At 43.2% G+C, this 13682-nt stretch overlaps 1 protein-coding gene across 2 annotated transcripts in view; it reads right to left on the reverse strand.

Annotated features, from left to right (window-relative positions):
• The window catches only part of fibcd1b (fibrinogen C domain containing 1b), an 87971-nt gene that overhangs the window by 26913 nt on the left and 47376 nt on the right, over positions 1-13682 (reverse strand). For both annotated transcript variants that reach the window (XM_068706636.1, XM_068706637.1), the window contains one exon: positions 3517-3613. In XM_068706636.1, the coding sequence (XP_068562737.1) occupies positions 3517-3613 (97 nt within the window). The remainder of the gene's footprint in view (positions 1-3516; positions 3614-13682) is intronic.

Here is a 13682-nt window from a genome sequence, read left to right on the forward strand (position 1 = left end):
CCTCCAGCGCGTACCACGGGGGAGATCTAGCTGGCACTCTAACCACGTTTTTTTTTTTATTATGGGCGCACTCTGTAATGGCCTCAGGTCAGCAAACGAGACCTAGATGTCCATTAATTCACATAACCTCTGCAAGCGCTATACAGTACATGCAAGCATTCCTATATCTAGCAAGGACACGGAGTGGAGAAGGTGGCGAAGAACCCGGGACTGTGCAGGCCCACCTAACATTATACAATTACAGAGCAGCAAATGTTTTGTGCTGACCTGCTGTTCTGGTCCTGCAGCCCGACGTATTTACATAATGTCCGTTATGAGTTACTTTACGCTCACGTCTAGGAAAATAGGTTAATGTTAACGTTCTAATAGAAGTAGAATCTTTATAACAAACTCCTGAAACAGCAGCTACATATAACTACAGCTGTGGTGACACAAATGTTACATTCGCAGCACCTGTTCCTGTTCATTTTCTTACAGGCATGTGGCGCAGATTAGTCCATGTGAAAATGTGTGTGTGTGTGTGTGTGTGTGTGTGTGTGTGTGTGTGTGTGTGAGAGTGCATCACCATCTACAAAGCATATATGTATAATTACATTGCAGGTTTCCTTAATTTGTTATCTCTAACGAAACAGACGCTTGGTTTGATTGGAATGAAAGTGATCATGAACCACGTGTCATCATTACTTCACACTACATGGACAGTGCAGTAACCGGAGGACGATGATGATAGATGATGGGCAAACAATGGACATGTTGTCTTTATATTTACATTTAATTCAATATATTTAATTTTACATATGCCGTTGGACTGAATTCAGGAAATAATTCGTTCTATTTTCTGAGGCAGATTTAATCTCCGTGCATTTTAGTGAGACACACTTCACAAACGTAACGCGCCATCGCCTGGCAGTGCAGCCCAATGGAAGTGCGCTTTAATCTGGAGTGCCGATGGGAGAGTATCTCAGCTGCGGTATGGCACGCACGTCCATAACCTTGACCATGACAAGCTCATGTTTTTTTTACAGAAATAGACTTCTTCAAGCTCCACTTGCTCCACCAGCCTGAGCTCATCTGCACACTGCGATGAAAGGTTTTTTTAAAGACACACACAGACATGGCGGTATCTCATTAACACTGCTGCTCAACCCGCATTTCCTCAGGAAAACTACATTTCTGCAAATGCTTAGCGCTTTTGGGACCCAGAGTTTTTTTTTTTTTTTTGGTAAGCGGACCAGATCTGCTGATCAGTAATGCACTCGTAAGATTATGGAAGCGGCTTACTGTCCCAGTATTCTCCCCACGGATGCTGATTGGGCAATGAACTTGTCTTGTTTAATGACGACATTTGGAAAGCTAAGTTGTTTTCACATCAACTCTGCGTGATGTGATGAATCCCCGGTGGGCATCTGGCCAGCATCCGAGCGTTTGTCACCGTCACCATTTCACTGTTTATCGGCATGAATCACGGCGCAGTGGCAGCGTGTGCGACGTGTTGAGTGGGAGAGCGGTAGCCCTGGAGGTTCTGGGATCGGGACTAAGAGAGTGCGCTTGAATGGCGGCCTCGTGGTCCAAGTACAAGCCAGCCTAAGTCCATCAGTGTTTCAAGAAGGAAGCTCTCTCACCTAAAAAGCCTCCTTTCAAGATCCTCGCTATTTTGCTTTTCCCAGTTCAGCTTTTATTTGGAGACTAAAGGTAAGTGACTCAAACTGACTGAGTGTTAAACACAAAAGAACAACAATGCATTGAGGCGTGCCACTGGGGACGTTTGCGTATACAGGGATAATGGCTGAGATTATGCAGCCATATAGACGCAGAGAGATGTTGATTGTGTGATTAGATGTTCCCGCAGGGTCACGCTCCTCTGCTGCAGTTGTTTCTAATTAAGTCACATGTCTCGTTTTCAACCGCATATGAGCTTCATTGGTAGTCAATTTTCATACTTAACACCTGATGCGAGAGAAACATGTTTTTAGACTCCGTCTCATCGTTCTCTCTCCCGCTTCTTGAACAAATGTCAGTCCAATTAAAAAAAAAGGGAGCCGCAAAAGGCCAGTCTACGATGGAAACATGTCGGAGTATGAATGTTAACACACAAATACGACATCTTGTATGAAGGTCTAAGCAGATAACTCTGAGCCGCGAGCACGGACGCGCCGGAGCCGCCGCCCCAAGACGAGAAGTATTTTAGTCTATTTAATGACAAGTGGTGTGAAGAAGAGGAATTTGGCTTTGGAAAAGTTGATAATTTCACACTCGAATTCATTTCTACGTTGGCATTCTTTTCCTGTCAAATTTGAGAGGAGGCATGGACTAATGTGTCATGCTGCCAGCAAGAAATAAAAGGATTTGGACAAGCACACTCTGAAAAAATGCAAATTATAAGCAGAAGGCGACTGTTGAAAAGCTGTGAGGTTTGCAAAAAAAAAAAAAAGAAAAAGAAATTATACTGTTGTTGTGTTTGTCATGTGAAAATAAAAAAAAAAAAAAAGATTGTAATTGAATTGCTGGTCTTTTGGCTTGTGTTGTGATATTGTGATGCTGAACAGACTCCTCTCATAAAGTGCACTTTACACACATATTTTGATTTGCTGCAATAATGTTTGTTGATGTCACTGAAGTGGTTTTCATTACTGCATTCTTGATGATATGAAGAGCCAATGTCATCCAATGTCTCTGTCTGCCTCTCTTTGGGTGTCTCTATTTTTCTCCATCATTCACCATGACTGCTGTCGCTTTTTCACTCTCTGAGAGAGAGTTTCTTTTTTCGGTTTACAGTCTGAGTGCTGTACTTCAGACGATATCCCAACGATATCCCGACGATATCCCGACGATATTCCGACGATATCCCGACGATATCCCGACGATATTCCGACGATATCCCGACGATATTCCGAGGATATCCCGTCGATATTCCGACAATATCCCGAGGATATCCCGAGGATATCCCGAGGATATCCCGTCGATATTCCGACGATATCCCGAGGATATCCTGACGATATCCCGACGATATCCCGAGGATATCCCGTCGATATTCCGACGATATTCCGACGATATCCCGACGATATCCCGAGGATATCCCGTCGATATTCCGACGATATCCCGAGGATATCCTGACGATATTCCGACGATATCCCGACAATATCCCGACGATATCCCGACGATATTCCGACGATATTCCGAGGATATCCTGACGATATCCCGAGGATATCCCGAGGATATCCTGACGATATCCCGACGATATCCTGACGATATCCCATCTTGGAATAAGACGATATCATACACCAAGAGATCCCGTTCACACTGTTTCGTTAACTATTTTATTCATGATGATTATCATGAAGTGTTACTGTTTTATCAAGTCTGGTGAAGCTGTATCTACAACGAATAGACCAAAGTTGATAACACAGTGTAGAAATCTACTTTCCAGGGTTTGGTCTGCCCTGGCAGGTCACATCTATATGAGTCATACACAGCCAAACACACGCACAGACACAGTCTCACAGCTGAGACACTTACCGAGCCAGTGTTCACCAGTGATCTTGCCGAATCCCTCACGATAGGACTCCCATGCCCTGAAGAAGTTGACCGAGCCGTCCTCCCTGCGCTGGATCACCTACGCAGCCAAGACAGCAAGACAAGAGGTCAGGGGTCAGATGAGATTCATCTCACGCAGAGAGCGTCTCATGCTCCTCTGCGAAGAGACATTCGAAGTCCCACTGTTGGTCGCTGAGCTCATCTAGAACTAAACTAAATGTACTTGCTCTTTCACAAATGAATAATGCAAATGTTCTTCCCTCTAAAAAGGCAATTTGTCGGAAGCTAATAAAAGGAATCCATTAAATCTTTGACTGACTTTGAATCAAATCGCCATGGATTTCGCATCCTTAATTGAAGGCCCAGGAAAGAGATGGTATTCATAAAACAATAATCCTTAATACAAGGAGAGGGACAGTTCTCTTCTTCTGTACTGTGGATCAGGAAATTACATGAAGCAATGGTGTGTGGAGAAAACGAGTGGTAGTTTTCTTTTTCTTTTTCATTTATAAAGCAACCCTTTCGAAAAACAAAGGATATAGTAGCAGATATTTAGCAATTTAGCTCCTGTGTGTGTGTGAGTGTGTGTGTGTGTGTGTGTGTGTGTGTGTGTGTGTGTGTGCGTGTGTGTGTGTGTGTGTGTGCGCGCACACGTGTGAGGTGACGGTGCAGCATCTGTATCACCCAATGAAATTGTCTATGCATTAAAAGTGCTGACATTCGAAGTGCCAGGTTGAGGATGAAGGGAAATTGGAAATCTGCTCCTGAAGAGGAAACGCACGCAGATGGAAAATAGCCGAGGACTCGCAGTTGGAAGGCTGCGTTAATGTTGAAATGACAAAGGAAATTCCCTGAGACAGTTTATGTTCAGCGTGACTAATCCCTTAACATACCATAAGGTACCAGATGGCACCAACAGACATATTTGCTTTTAACATCAGCGCAGACGAAAAGAACTAAATCCTGCAGAGCCATGGCAAAGATCTTCGTCCTCAGTAATTGTCTTCATTGTGATCATCTTAATCATCATTACTGTGTCATCATCAGTTATCAACACCATCTAAGGATGGTGGGGATTCTCCTCCTTATCCTCAAAGAAGCTATCAAGTCAGAGCTCTCTGAATACCTCCAACATAATGTAACACAATCATTCCAAAGATTGATTTCCTCCCTTATTCCAGAGATATGATCATCTTCAAACCGATCCTTCCTCTCATCAGTCCAGCAATCTAAGATATGCATGTGCCTCATTGCAGCCACTCAATCAATATATATATATATATATATATATATATATATATATATATATATATATATATATATATATATATATATATATATAAACTTGTTAGTGGTTGTTCGTGGACAAACTACTTCTAGATACAACCTAGTGAGACACTACTACGACGTCTTGTCCTCATGATAACAACACATACACAGAAAGCAATATATCTGCAATAAACTAATATCGGACAGTGCATCAAGAATAACCTTTCAAAATGGCTCACAAACCAAAAGGAATGAAAAAAGGAATGAGTAAGTAATTGTGTGGCTGAGCTCTGTAGTTTTGAACAAAGCATTACTCGGATGGGCGTATATATATATATAAGAGTAAATAATACATATTACCATGTTCATGGTAATAATAACAGATCATGGCAGCATTGGCTTCACAGGCAATACTTGTCTTTATTTATGTATTTGCTGACAGTAGAAATATAATATATCACCACTTATTGGTTGATCTGTCTTCCCTATCACTGTTTCTTTTTAATGCAGCCGAACCACACAACTGTCAAACCGTGTCCTCCCTGCACGCCGTCTCTGTTACGCTATGGCATTTGTTCGGAGGTCAGAGTTCGCGCGGAGCCGTCCGGCTAAGCACAAACAAACGGAGGGATTTGCATCGGCTTTCGCACGAGAGACTCTCAAGAGGCTTTTTGCCCCCCCCCCGTGTCACGGAGACCGCCACACTAGTGTCCCGCTTATCTTCAGCGATGTCAGCGATTATGCCTCTTAACTTCCTTAAGCCGACACGGAAATCCAACTCGACACTTTTGACAGAATTTGACCCCTTATGGATGAAACTAATAACCGTTATCAATAAGAGCAATACTGTAGTCCTGTGTTACTCATTTACAAATGATTCTTTTTTTATGATAACCGGTGTCCCCTGACTAATAAGGAACCATTGTTTAGTTTTCCTGGACAAGTAGATCATTGCTGATGATTCCAACATTAATATATGGTTTACAGTGTGTATATGTATACTGTAAATAATGTCATCAAACAGAGGGGCTGGAGTTCATTTTCACATTCAACGGTATAGAACAGCTTAACGCGCAGATGGAGAGGTTTCGACTCCACTGTGGTTCAGCTAAATACAAACAGCCCTCGTGCTGCAGACTCATATTGTAAGATATGTGTCAAGAGTGTTATCACAACACATGGCATCAAGTGTGTCACAGGATGTGACAGCTATCTCACAATAACAAACATGTCGCTCTGTTAAAAAGATGTATATTTAGTGTTTTCCCTCAACGGAATCGTTTCACGGTGATAATAAGCGATGCGTTTGACTCACGGGGGGGGGGGGGGGGGGGGCGATCGCCCGTTAATAAGGCCGTTACTGCGATGATTAGAGAAATCAAGAGGCTGTGGGCATTTCACCGCGCAAACAACGCACCGTCATCATGATGCTGGTATGTCAGGCAGGGCGCTCGAGGGCCGTCGGGGGAGCCGGGCCCCTGTTGTGTTTCCCACTGATTCCCCGGGTTAACTGGTGAGATTTATGTCAACCTCTCTGGTAAAGGCGCCGCAGTAAAACACCAATGTCTCGAATGCAGAGGCCAAGTGCCAGTTGAGAAAAATTACACCGTTCATGTCACTAAAGTCTCCTTGAAATAATGCCCCCCCCCCCCCCTTCCCCCGACCCCCCCGGCCTCCTTATCGTACTCCCTTCTCCTCCGTACCCCTCTTCGCCCCGACATTCAAATGAGCTGAAATAGAGACGACTTCAAATTGATAACGCTGTTAAAAATGAGGTTGAGGTTTTCCTTTTCATCCATCCCTAATTGTTTTTTTTTTTTTTCCTCTCTCCCCTGGCACTCACTGTAAAAGCAGCAGTTTATGGAGGCATGAGAATTGCCAAAAGTGCACCCTCCACTCAATAAATCACAAGAAAATCTTTTTTTTTTAATTTTTTTTTTTATTATAAATTTACACCAAAGAAAGTCAAACAGACGTGCCAAACTACAGTCAGCCTTCTATTTTAAATCCTCTGTGGCCTTTCAGAACAATTTATCGCTCACATTATCACAGCAAGCCAGTCTGGACGCACGCATGGAGCAGAGCCACCGACGAATACGTCCGCTAGGCTGGAAGAAGAGAGACTGCTCTCGTACTTTCATTGTTCCAAACAAAGAAAACAAACAACACAATTAGGAGACAATCCCTTATGTTAAACTCAGAGCTGGTGATTTAGTAGCTGTGGCGTTTGAGATCAACGGTTATTGAAGACGGCTTTCCGTGCCTCAGCCGAGGTCTCTTCCCGGCGTTGTCCTGATAGAACAAGCTGAGACGGCCAACGGTATCTGCAACAATGAATCACTGGGACAGTGAGGAATTGACCAGTGGTCACAGGAAGCAGCGCTCTACAGCGTGCGGGTTAACCAGCAGGCAGCTCAGTTCAGATGAGGGTTAACACTCGTCTTTCAGGCCCCGCCTCCTTCCACGTGTAGCGTCCTCGTAAGACTGGAGAGCCCCTCTGAGGTTTAATTGCATTGTTGACCCTGAAGGCCAGTATCTGTATGTATGTGTGTGTGTGTGTGTGTGTGTGTGTGTGTGTGTGTGTTCCCTGGAGACATGGAGCTCACAGAGATCTCCAATCCTTTTCTTTCACATGTTTCAAGAGGGAAAGGCTGTGGTCGAAATGTCAGGGTGGAGGGATTTGAGGACAATGCTATTGGAAAGACAATGTGTGTGTGTGTGTGTGTGTGTGTGTGTGTGTGTGTGTGTGAAACGTACACGCCTGTACGCTGTTTGTAAGTAGTACAGCAGCCATCCACATGCTTAGAGTGATGCTGCATGTGCACATATGTCTGCATGTGTTGTATGGGGAGCCAAAAAAGGTCATATTCAACGGAATGTGCATTTCAAAAGCTGTTCAATAAAATGTGTTTTAGGCCTACGTTGCTTTTTTGTGTGTGTGTGTGTGTGTGTGTGTGTGTGTGTCTCCGTAATTGTATTCATGGTTGTATAAGCTTGTGGGTGTTAATATTAATGTTGAAGTTTGTGGGCACCATGAAAAAAAAAGTTCTGTTGCTTCTGGCCTGTTTTATTACTGATAACATGCGAGTGAAGAACACGCAGAAAATATGCAGCCAAGAGGCAGATAAGCAGACAGTGCAATGTCTCTGGCTCTTACATTATGGTTGGCTCATAAAGTACTTTGCTCCCGACGCCGGTCAACACGGCTGCAGAGAGAAAAGGGCAAGGAGGAATTTAAAAGACTGTTAGCGCCACAAAACATCAGCTTTTCAATTTCACCTTTTAAAGAAACAAAAGTCGGCGGACCATTTCGGAGCGCATGAATGCGCACGAGTGCGTTTGTACAGTCGCACCGCGGCTCAGATGCTGGTGCTTTTTTTTTATAGAGCCTCGGCTACTGCGTCGCCTCTACCACTCCGGCCCCGATACAGAGCCGCGGACACGGCTTCCACCGCGACGCAGCGCAACACCCCCGACGACAAATCCCGAGACACAATGTCTGGCTAGTGGGCGGAGCCCGACATCAAAGCCGAGTTTCCGTCAAGGTCAGAAGCTGACAGAACTGTTTTATTGTGGCGGGGGGTGAGGTGACGCTCTAACCATACACAGACTGAGAACTGCAGTTGTTCACACATTTTACGCAAAAGTTTTTGGACCGAGGAATCAAGTGTTTCGCGTCATACGGTACAGAACCGTATGGTCCCATTTACAGAAGGACGGATGACAAAGTAGGGCGTGGCTACTTTGTGATTGACAGGTTTGCGTCCGGCCCCAGTTTTCGTCTTTTCCAACTTTAACCCTTCCACGGTGCGTTTTCAGTTGACGGTAGTTCATTGTAACATTTTCTACAGAGTTCTGGAGAGTTCCATCAAATGCAATGGACGTCTGCTCTCTGGCGGCTCGCGTTAACATCAATTACAGGAGTTTGCATTCGCCCGGTTAAATTTTCATTCATATCGTATTAATAATTGAAGCTCATAAATGTAATAGTTTGGAAGCAGGCGCTTCAGTATTTGGATCAGGTAGCTCATAAAAGAAGACGCGTAAGATGAAGCACGCCGTCGCTTCAGTGTGTCAGAATAATCGACATTTAATACTGGAAGTATCAATAGTAGAGAACTGGGACACAATCTGAACAAACACGCAGCATTTGCTGCTTCATAAAGGTAATTTCCATTGTGTTTGTATTGTATTGTTGTATGTGTGTGTGTGTGTGTGTGTGTGTGTGTGTGTGTGTGTGTACCATCTGTACGGTACAAATAAAGGATGATTCTGGGACAGTTATACTTCCAGCTTCCTCTCATCTTTTAGCTCTGGCACTCCCCATCAGTCTTTTTCCATACTGCAGTGTTTTAACTTTATCTTTGCAGCTCGAAGGTAATTAATTCTTTACACATGCTGTTCTACATGCCCCACAAAGCCTAAACAACCCATCTCTCGGAGGCAACTTTTCTTCTTTTTTTTTTTTTTTTTTCCTCCCCCACCCAGAATTACCTCCATCATCTCACAAAACGGTGAGTGTTGTTGACAAGTTAGTAAAGCAATCGAATCTCAAAGAAGTAGCTGGAGAAGCAGTAATTACAAAATATACCATAGTCTTGGCGTTTTCCAAAATTCATTATCATATTTATGAATATCCACACACGTTATGCTGGGTAAACACTTGTTTTTGCTTCCTGACGATGTTACATTGATGCACCAATTATCTCTAGTCATAGAAATATGAAACTTTTAATGACTTCATTTAAGAATCTGTTAGCTGACTTTCTCCTCGCTGTACTTTTTTTTTTTTTTTTTTAAATCGATGCTCATGTACAGACAGGCCATACAGATGAGGACAAGTAGCTTTGAGGGGGACAGTGGTTGCTGTAACATGTTTTGTCAGAGTGTCTGTGTCAGCAAGTCTCCACAAACCAAGTATCGACAGTTGAACGTCTCATGTACTCTTCCTCCCGAGTCCAGGGGACTCTGTGACGGTCCGTCACAAAAGTGAGACCTGTGTTCCGGGACTGCAAACCCCAAACACAACTTGTGAGAAGGAAAAAAAAGTACGATCAACACTGTCAAAAAAAAAAACGAGTTTCAGTTAAAGGTCAAACTATTTAAACCCGCAAACAGTTCCGTCATGTCAAACGGCCAAACGGTGTTAACAGGAAAATCTCTGATCCTTAACCATCTTTGCTAAAAGGTTCTGCCGCATTGGCATGATCACATTAAGCTCCCTGTAATCTCTGCAGTAGATGAAGGCTACTTAACAAGGTGCCTTAAGCTCTTCAGCAGGCTTTCTGTCACCTGCTAGGAGCCCACAGCATGCACAGACGGACACCCTGACTGACAGACCAGAACCCAGGGAAGAATCAACACGGGCCCTCTGAAGCTGATTGGGGGAGATTTACAATCTGGCATGTGACCGAGGTGGAAAATAGGAAATGTGCCAATAGCTTGTTAGCTCCTGGCATGTACACACTGTGAGCACACTATGTTTATATGTTTGGTGCTTTGGCAGCAGATGTCACTCGGTGCCGCTGCTCTACACCGACTAACTGAAGATAATGTGCAACGTCTCCAGAGAGTGATTAATGCATCAGCAATTACAGAACAGAGAAAAATGGAAGAAAACCAGAAATACATGGGAGGAAAAAAACAAAAAAAAAAAAAACAGTTGTGTTGAGGCAAATAGAATCGGCTCCAAAAAGCTGCCTCCCTTCATAGATTTAAGATGGATCAAAACCGACAGAGGAACCGCAAACAATTTGATTACATTGTTAAGAATATTGATGATACGGTTATAAATTCAACAGTGTCTGACGAAAGCACTCATAAATCCACAGCAGTCTGCACAATTGCTATCTTCAAAGGGGACCGCAAACATCTGTTGGTGAATGTTTTATAATCCTATCAGAAAGACAGATGTGTTCTGAACACAGCAGCAGCAAACGGGAGCAGAAGGAGGAACACAGTCATCCGCAGAAACTCTTTCTCCCACTCCCTCTCTCGCCCGAGCACCACTCCTGCATTTACATGTTCTTACTGTAGGTAAAAAGATTACTGCTGGCTTTCAAGCAGCAACCTGATTCTTCAGACACCACATAAACAAGAAACCAGGTTTTCCTTATTGGGTTAAAGGATTAAGAGAAGCCAGATTAACACAGGTAGATTCTTCTTTTTAATCTGCCTGCATGACAAAGACCCAGTTCAGGGGAAGACTTAGCATCACACTGGTAGGAGCGCGTCAGGACAAAGAAAAAGGTCACAACATAATATGATAATATGATAATATGATAGGCGTAATAGTGTCCAAAAATCTGGAAAAAAAACCCCAACAACTTTACTCTACATAACAGATTGTAGGTCATTTTTACTTTGACTAAGATATTTAAATGCTAACGGTAGCGTGCTCACAATAAATGTATCATTTCATTTATTGAATTACCAGGAAACATGCTGTGTTGCGATTTCGTTATAGAGTTATGAAATGAAATGAGGGATAGAATATTCTGGTCATATCGTCCAGTCCTTGTTTCACAGTAGTTTGCATGTGAATACAGTGAATCAAACTGCTTTTAACTTTCCAGGGGATATAATTATAATACTGAATAAAACATGCAGAAATATATACAGTGGGTCCAACAGCAACGACATAACTGGGAATCCATTGGCATCTATTTGCACACGTAACCGAGAGGGAATATATGAATCAGTCAATGTTTTCTTAAGTGATGTCCGACACCGCGCCTGTGATGACGCTGCTGGTCGACAGCTGCATGCTTCCTCTCAGCAGCACCAGCTTAACGAGGACAGGAGCACACGCTCGTCCAGGAGAGTGAATTAAAAAAAAAAAAACCCCGTCAAGTGGCATCTGAATAAAGTCGCAGTCCACTCCATCTGAACATTACGAAAACAATTATGTTCTGAACAAAAGTTACGATTGTACTCTGAAGTTTTCAATTTCCCTGCCTTACAAAACATTTACAGATAAGACACAACCGCAGAAAAACATCCATCCTGGATTCTCTTCTTTTTTTTTTTTTTCCAAACCAATAAACTAACAGAGATGAAATATTGAAGAGCTCGTGAGCACACATAGAGACACTGAAAAGCCCGTACCGTACACTCCTTTAGAGGCTCAAAGGCACTCCGAGCCTCCAAAGGGGCGATACAACATGCACACAATCGTACAGTTCAATCCAAAACTTTTACTTTTCGGTTCTTCAGCTGAATTGTATATTTGAGAGTGATTGCAGTGCTTCTGATAAAAGCACCATTTGATAATGCAGCCCTACGCTGCACTCCGATATATATCTACTTTCATCCATTATTAATGCTCGCGGCCATTTTTAGTCCCTTCCTTTTAACAAATAAAATAGTAATAATAGAAGACATTACCCTAAGCCGCCAGGCTGGGTTTAAATGCCATTTGGAATCCCCCCCCCTTTTGCCGAAACAGGTAGACCACATGCCCAAAGGATTACTTTATCTGAGTGAGGGGCTTGTGTGTATACATATTTCAGTATATGTGTGTGTGTGTGTGTGTGTGTGTGTGTGTGTGTGTGCGTGTGTGTGTGTGTGTGTGAGAAAGCATGGGTCTGTAAGCACATATGACCACACATTTACTGTACGTAGAGATGGCATATGTACGCTTCTTTGATTGTATAGATAGTCTCTTTGGTATAGGTCAAAATACTCTTTCATGCGTGTGTGTGTGTGTGTGTGTGTGTGTGTGTGTGTGTGTCTTTTGAGGAGCTCGGGGCCTCGTAATGACAGGTTTTTCTTCTTTTTACGTCCTATCTGCCATCACCCCTCTGTGGTCAAACAGTCTCCAGGGCCTGAGTTATGGCTGGTGGTGAAATACTGACCAATTTCCTCTGATAACCATCCACATCAACCTGTACTCCAGTCTCCTCTCCTCCCATTAGTTCTTCATGGACACTAAAGGACACCGTTGTATAGCGACTGTTTTAAAATGAAAAGAACCCCCTCACCCCGTCTCCCAAAATGAACACTACATAACCGGTATGTACTGTATATATACTGTATGTACAGTGTGGGTGCATTCTGGTCTACATGTCCCCATCACATTATTTTCATCACTGGTTGAGATAAAATGTATTCCCCCCCCTCATAGGGATTAATGCTACTTATAGCATATAAATACCAAAAATAAAAAGTTAAGTGCTGCAACGTGGGAATAGTCTTTAGCGGCAAACACTAAAATCAGAAACGGACTTTCAACTGTCGGCGTCCGTGCTTGTGAGATTATCCACCACATCACGTGATGAACGCCTCCACAGGAAAGCAGAAAAAGGAGAATGTTTTCTTTGCAGGTTTGTACTGCAGCTTATTTATTTCTATGCTGACAGTACACCGTGCTGTTGCGTGGCTATTTTCCATTAAATATTGAAGTTTATAAAGTGTCCACTATCCATGGTCCTGAAAAGGGGATTTAATTCCAGCGTCTTTTATTGGCATTTTCACCTTTTTGTTTTGTCGCGTGTAATTGCATTCCCTATGTGTACATTTGAGTAAAAGGAGTGAACATCGGATGGAAAAAATGGATTCAAATATTCCTTTTGTTTGGTTTTTGATTAAGGTCACGTACACTTGCCCTTCGGCTCTACTTGCTTTTACCCAAATCAGAATGTCTGGGCTGACAAAACGACAGAAACTCAAGTTTCCACGTTTTAGCGCCTGCTACAGCATTTACCTTCTTTGTGTTGGTGTGGCTGTCAGCTCCATAAAGCAAACACTACGCACACCTGGCACCAGTGCACGTATATGTGTGACCTATAAGTCACCCATTCTATACCACCAGTGTATTTATACAGGAGCACGCTGCACTCATTACTGTGGATCTGTCTGTTGAATACCTCTACTCCACA

Source organism: Cebidichthys violaceus, unplaced genomic scaffold (assembly GCF_023349555.1).
Source record: "Cebidichthys violaceus isolate CVI_PGR_0920_01 unplaced genomic scaffold, fCebVio1.0.p SCAF_12, whole genome shotgun sequence".
Classification (NCBI taxonomy): domain Eukaryota; kingdom Metazoa; phylum Chordata; class Actinopteri; order Perciformes; family Stichaeidae; genus Cebidichthys; species Cebidichthys violaceus.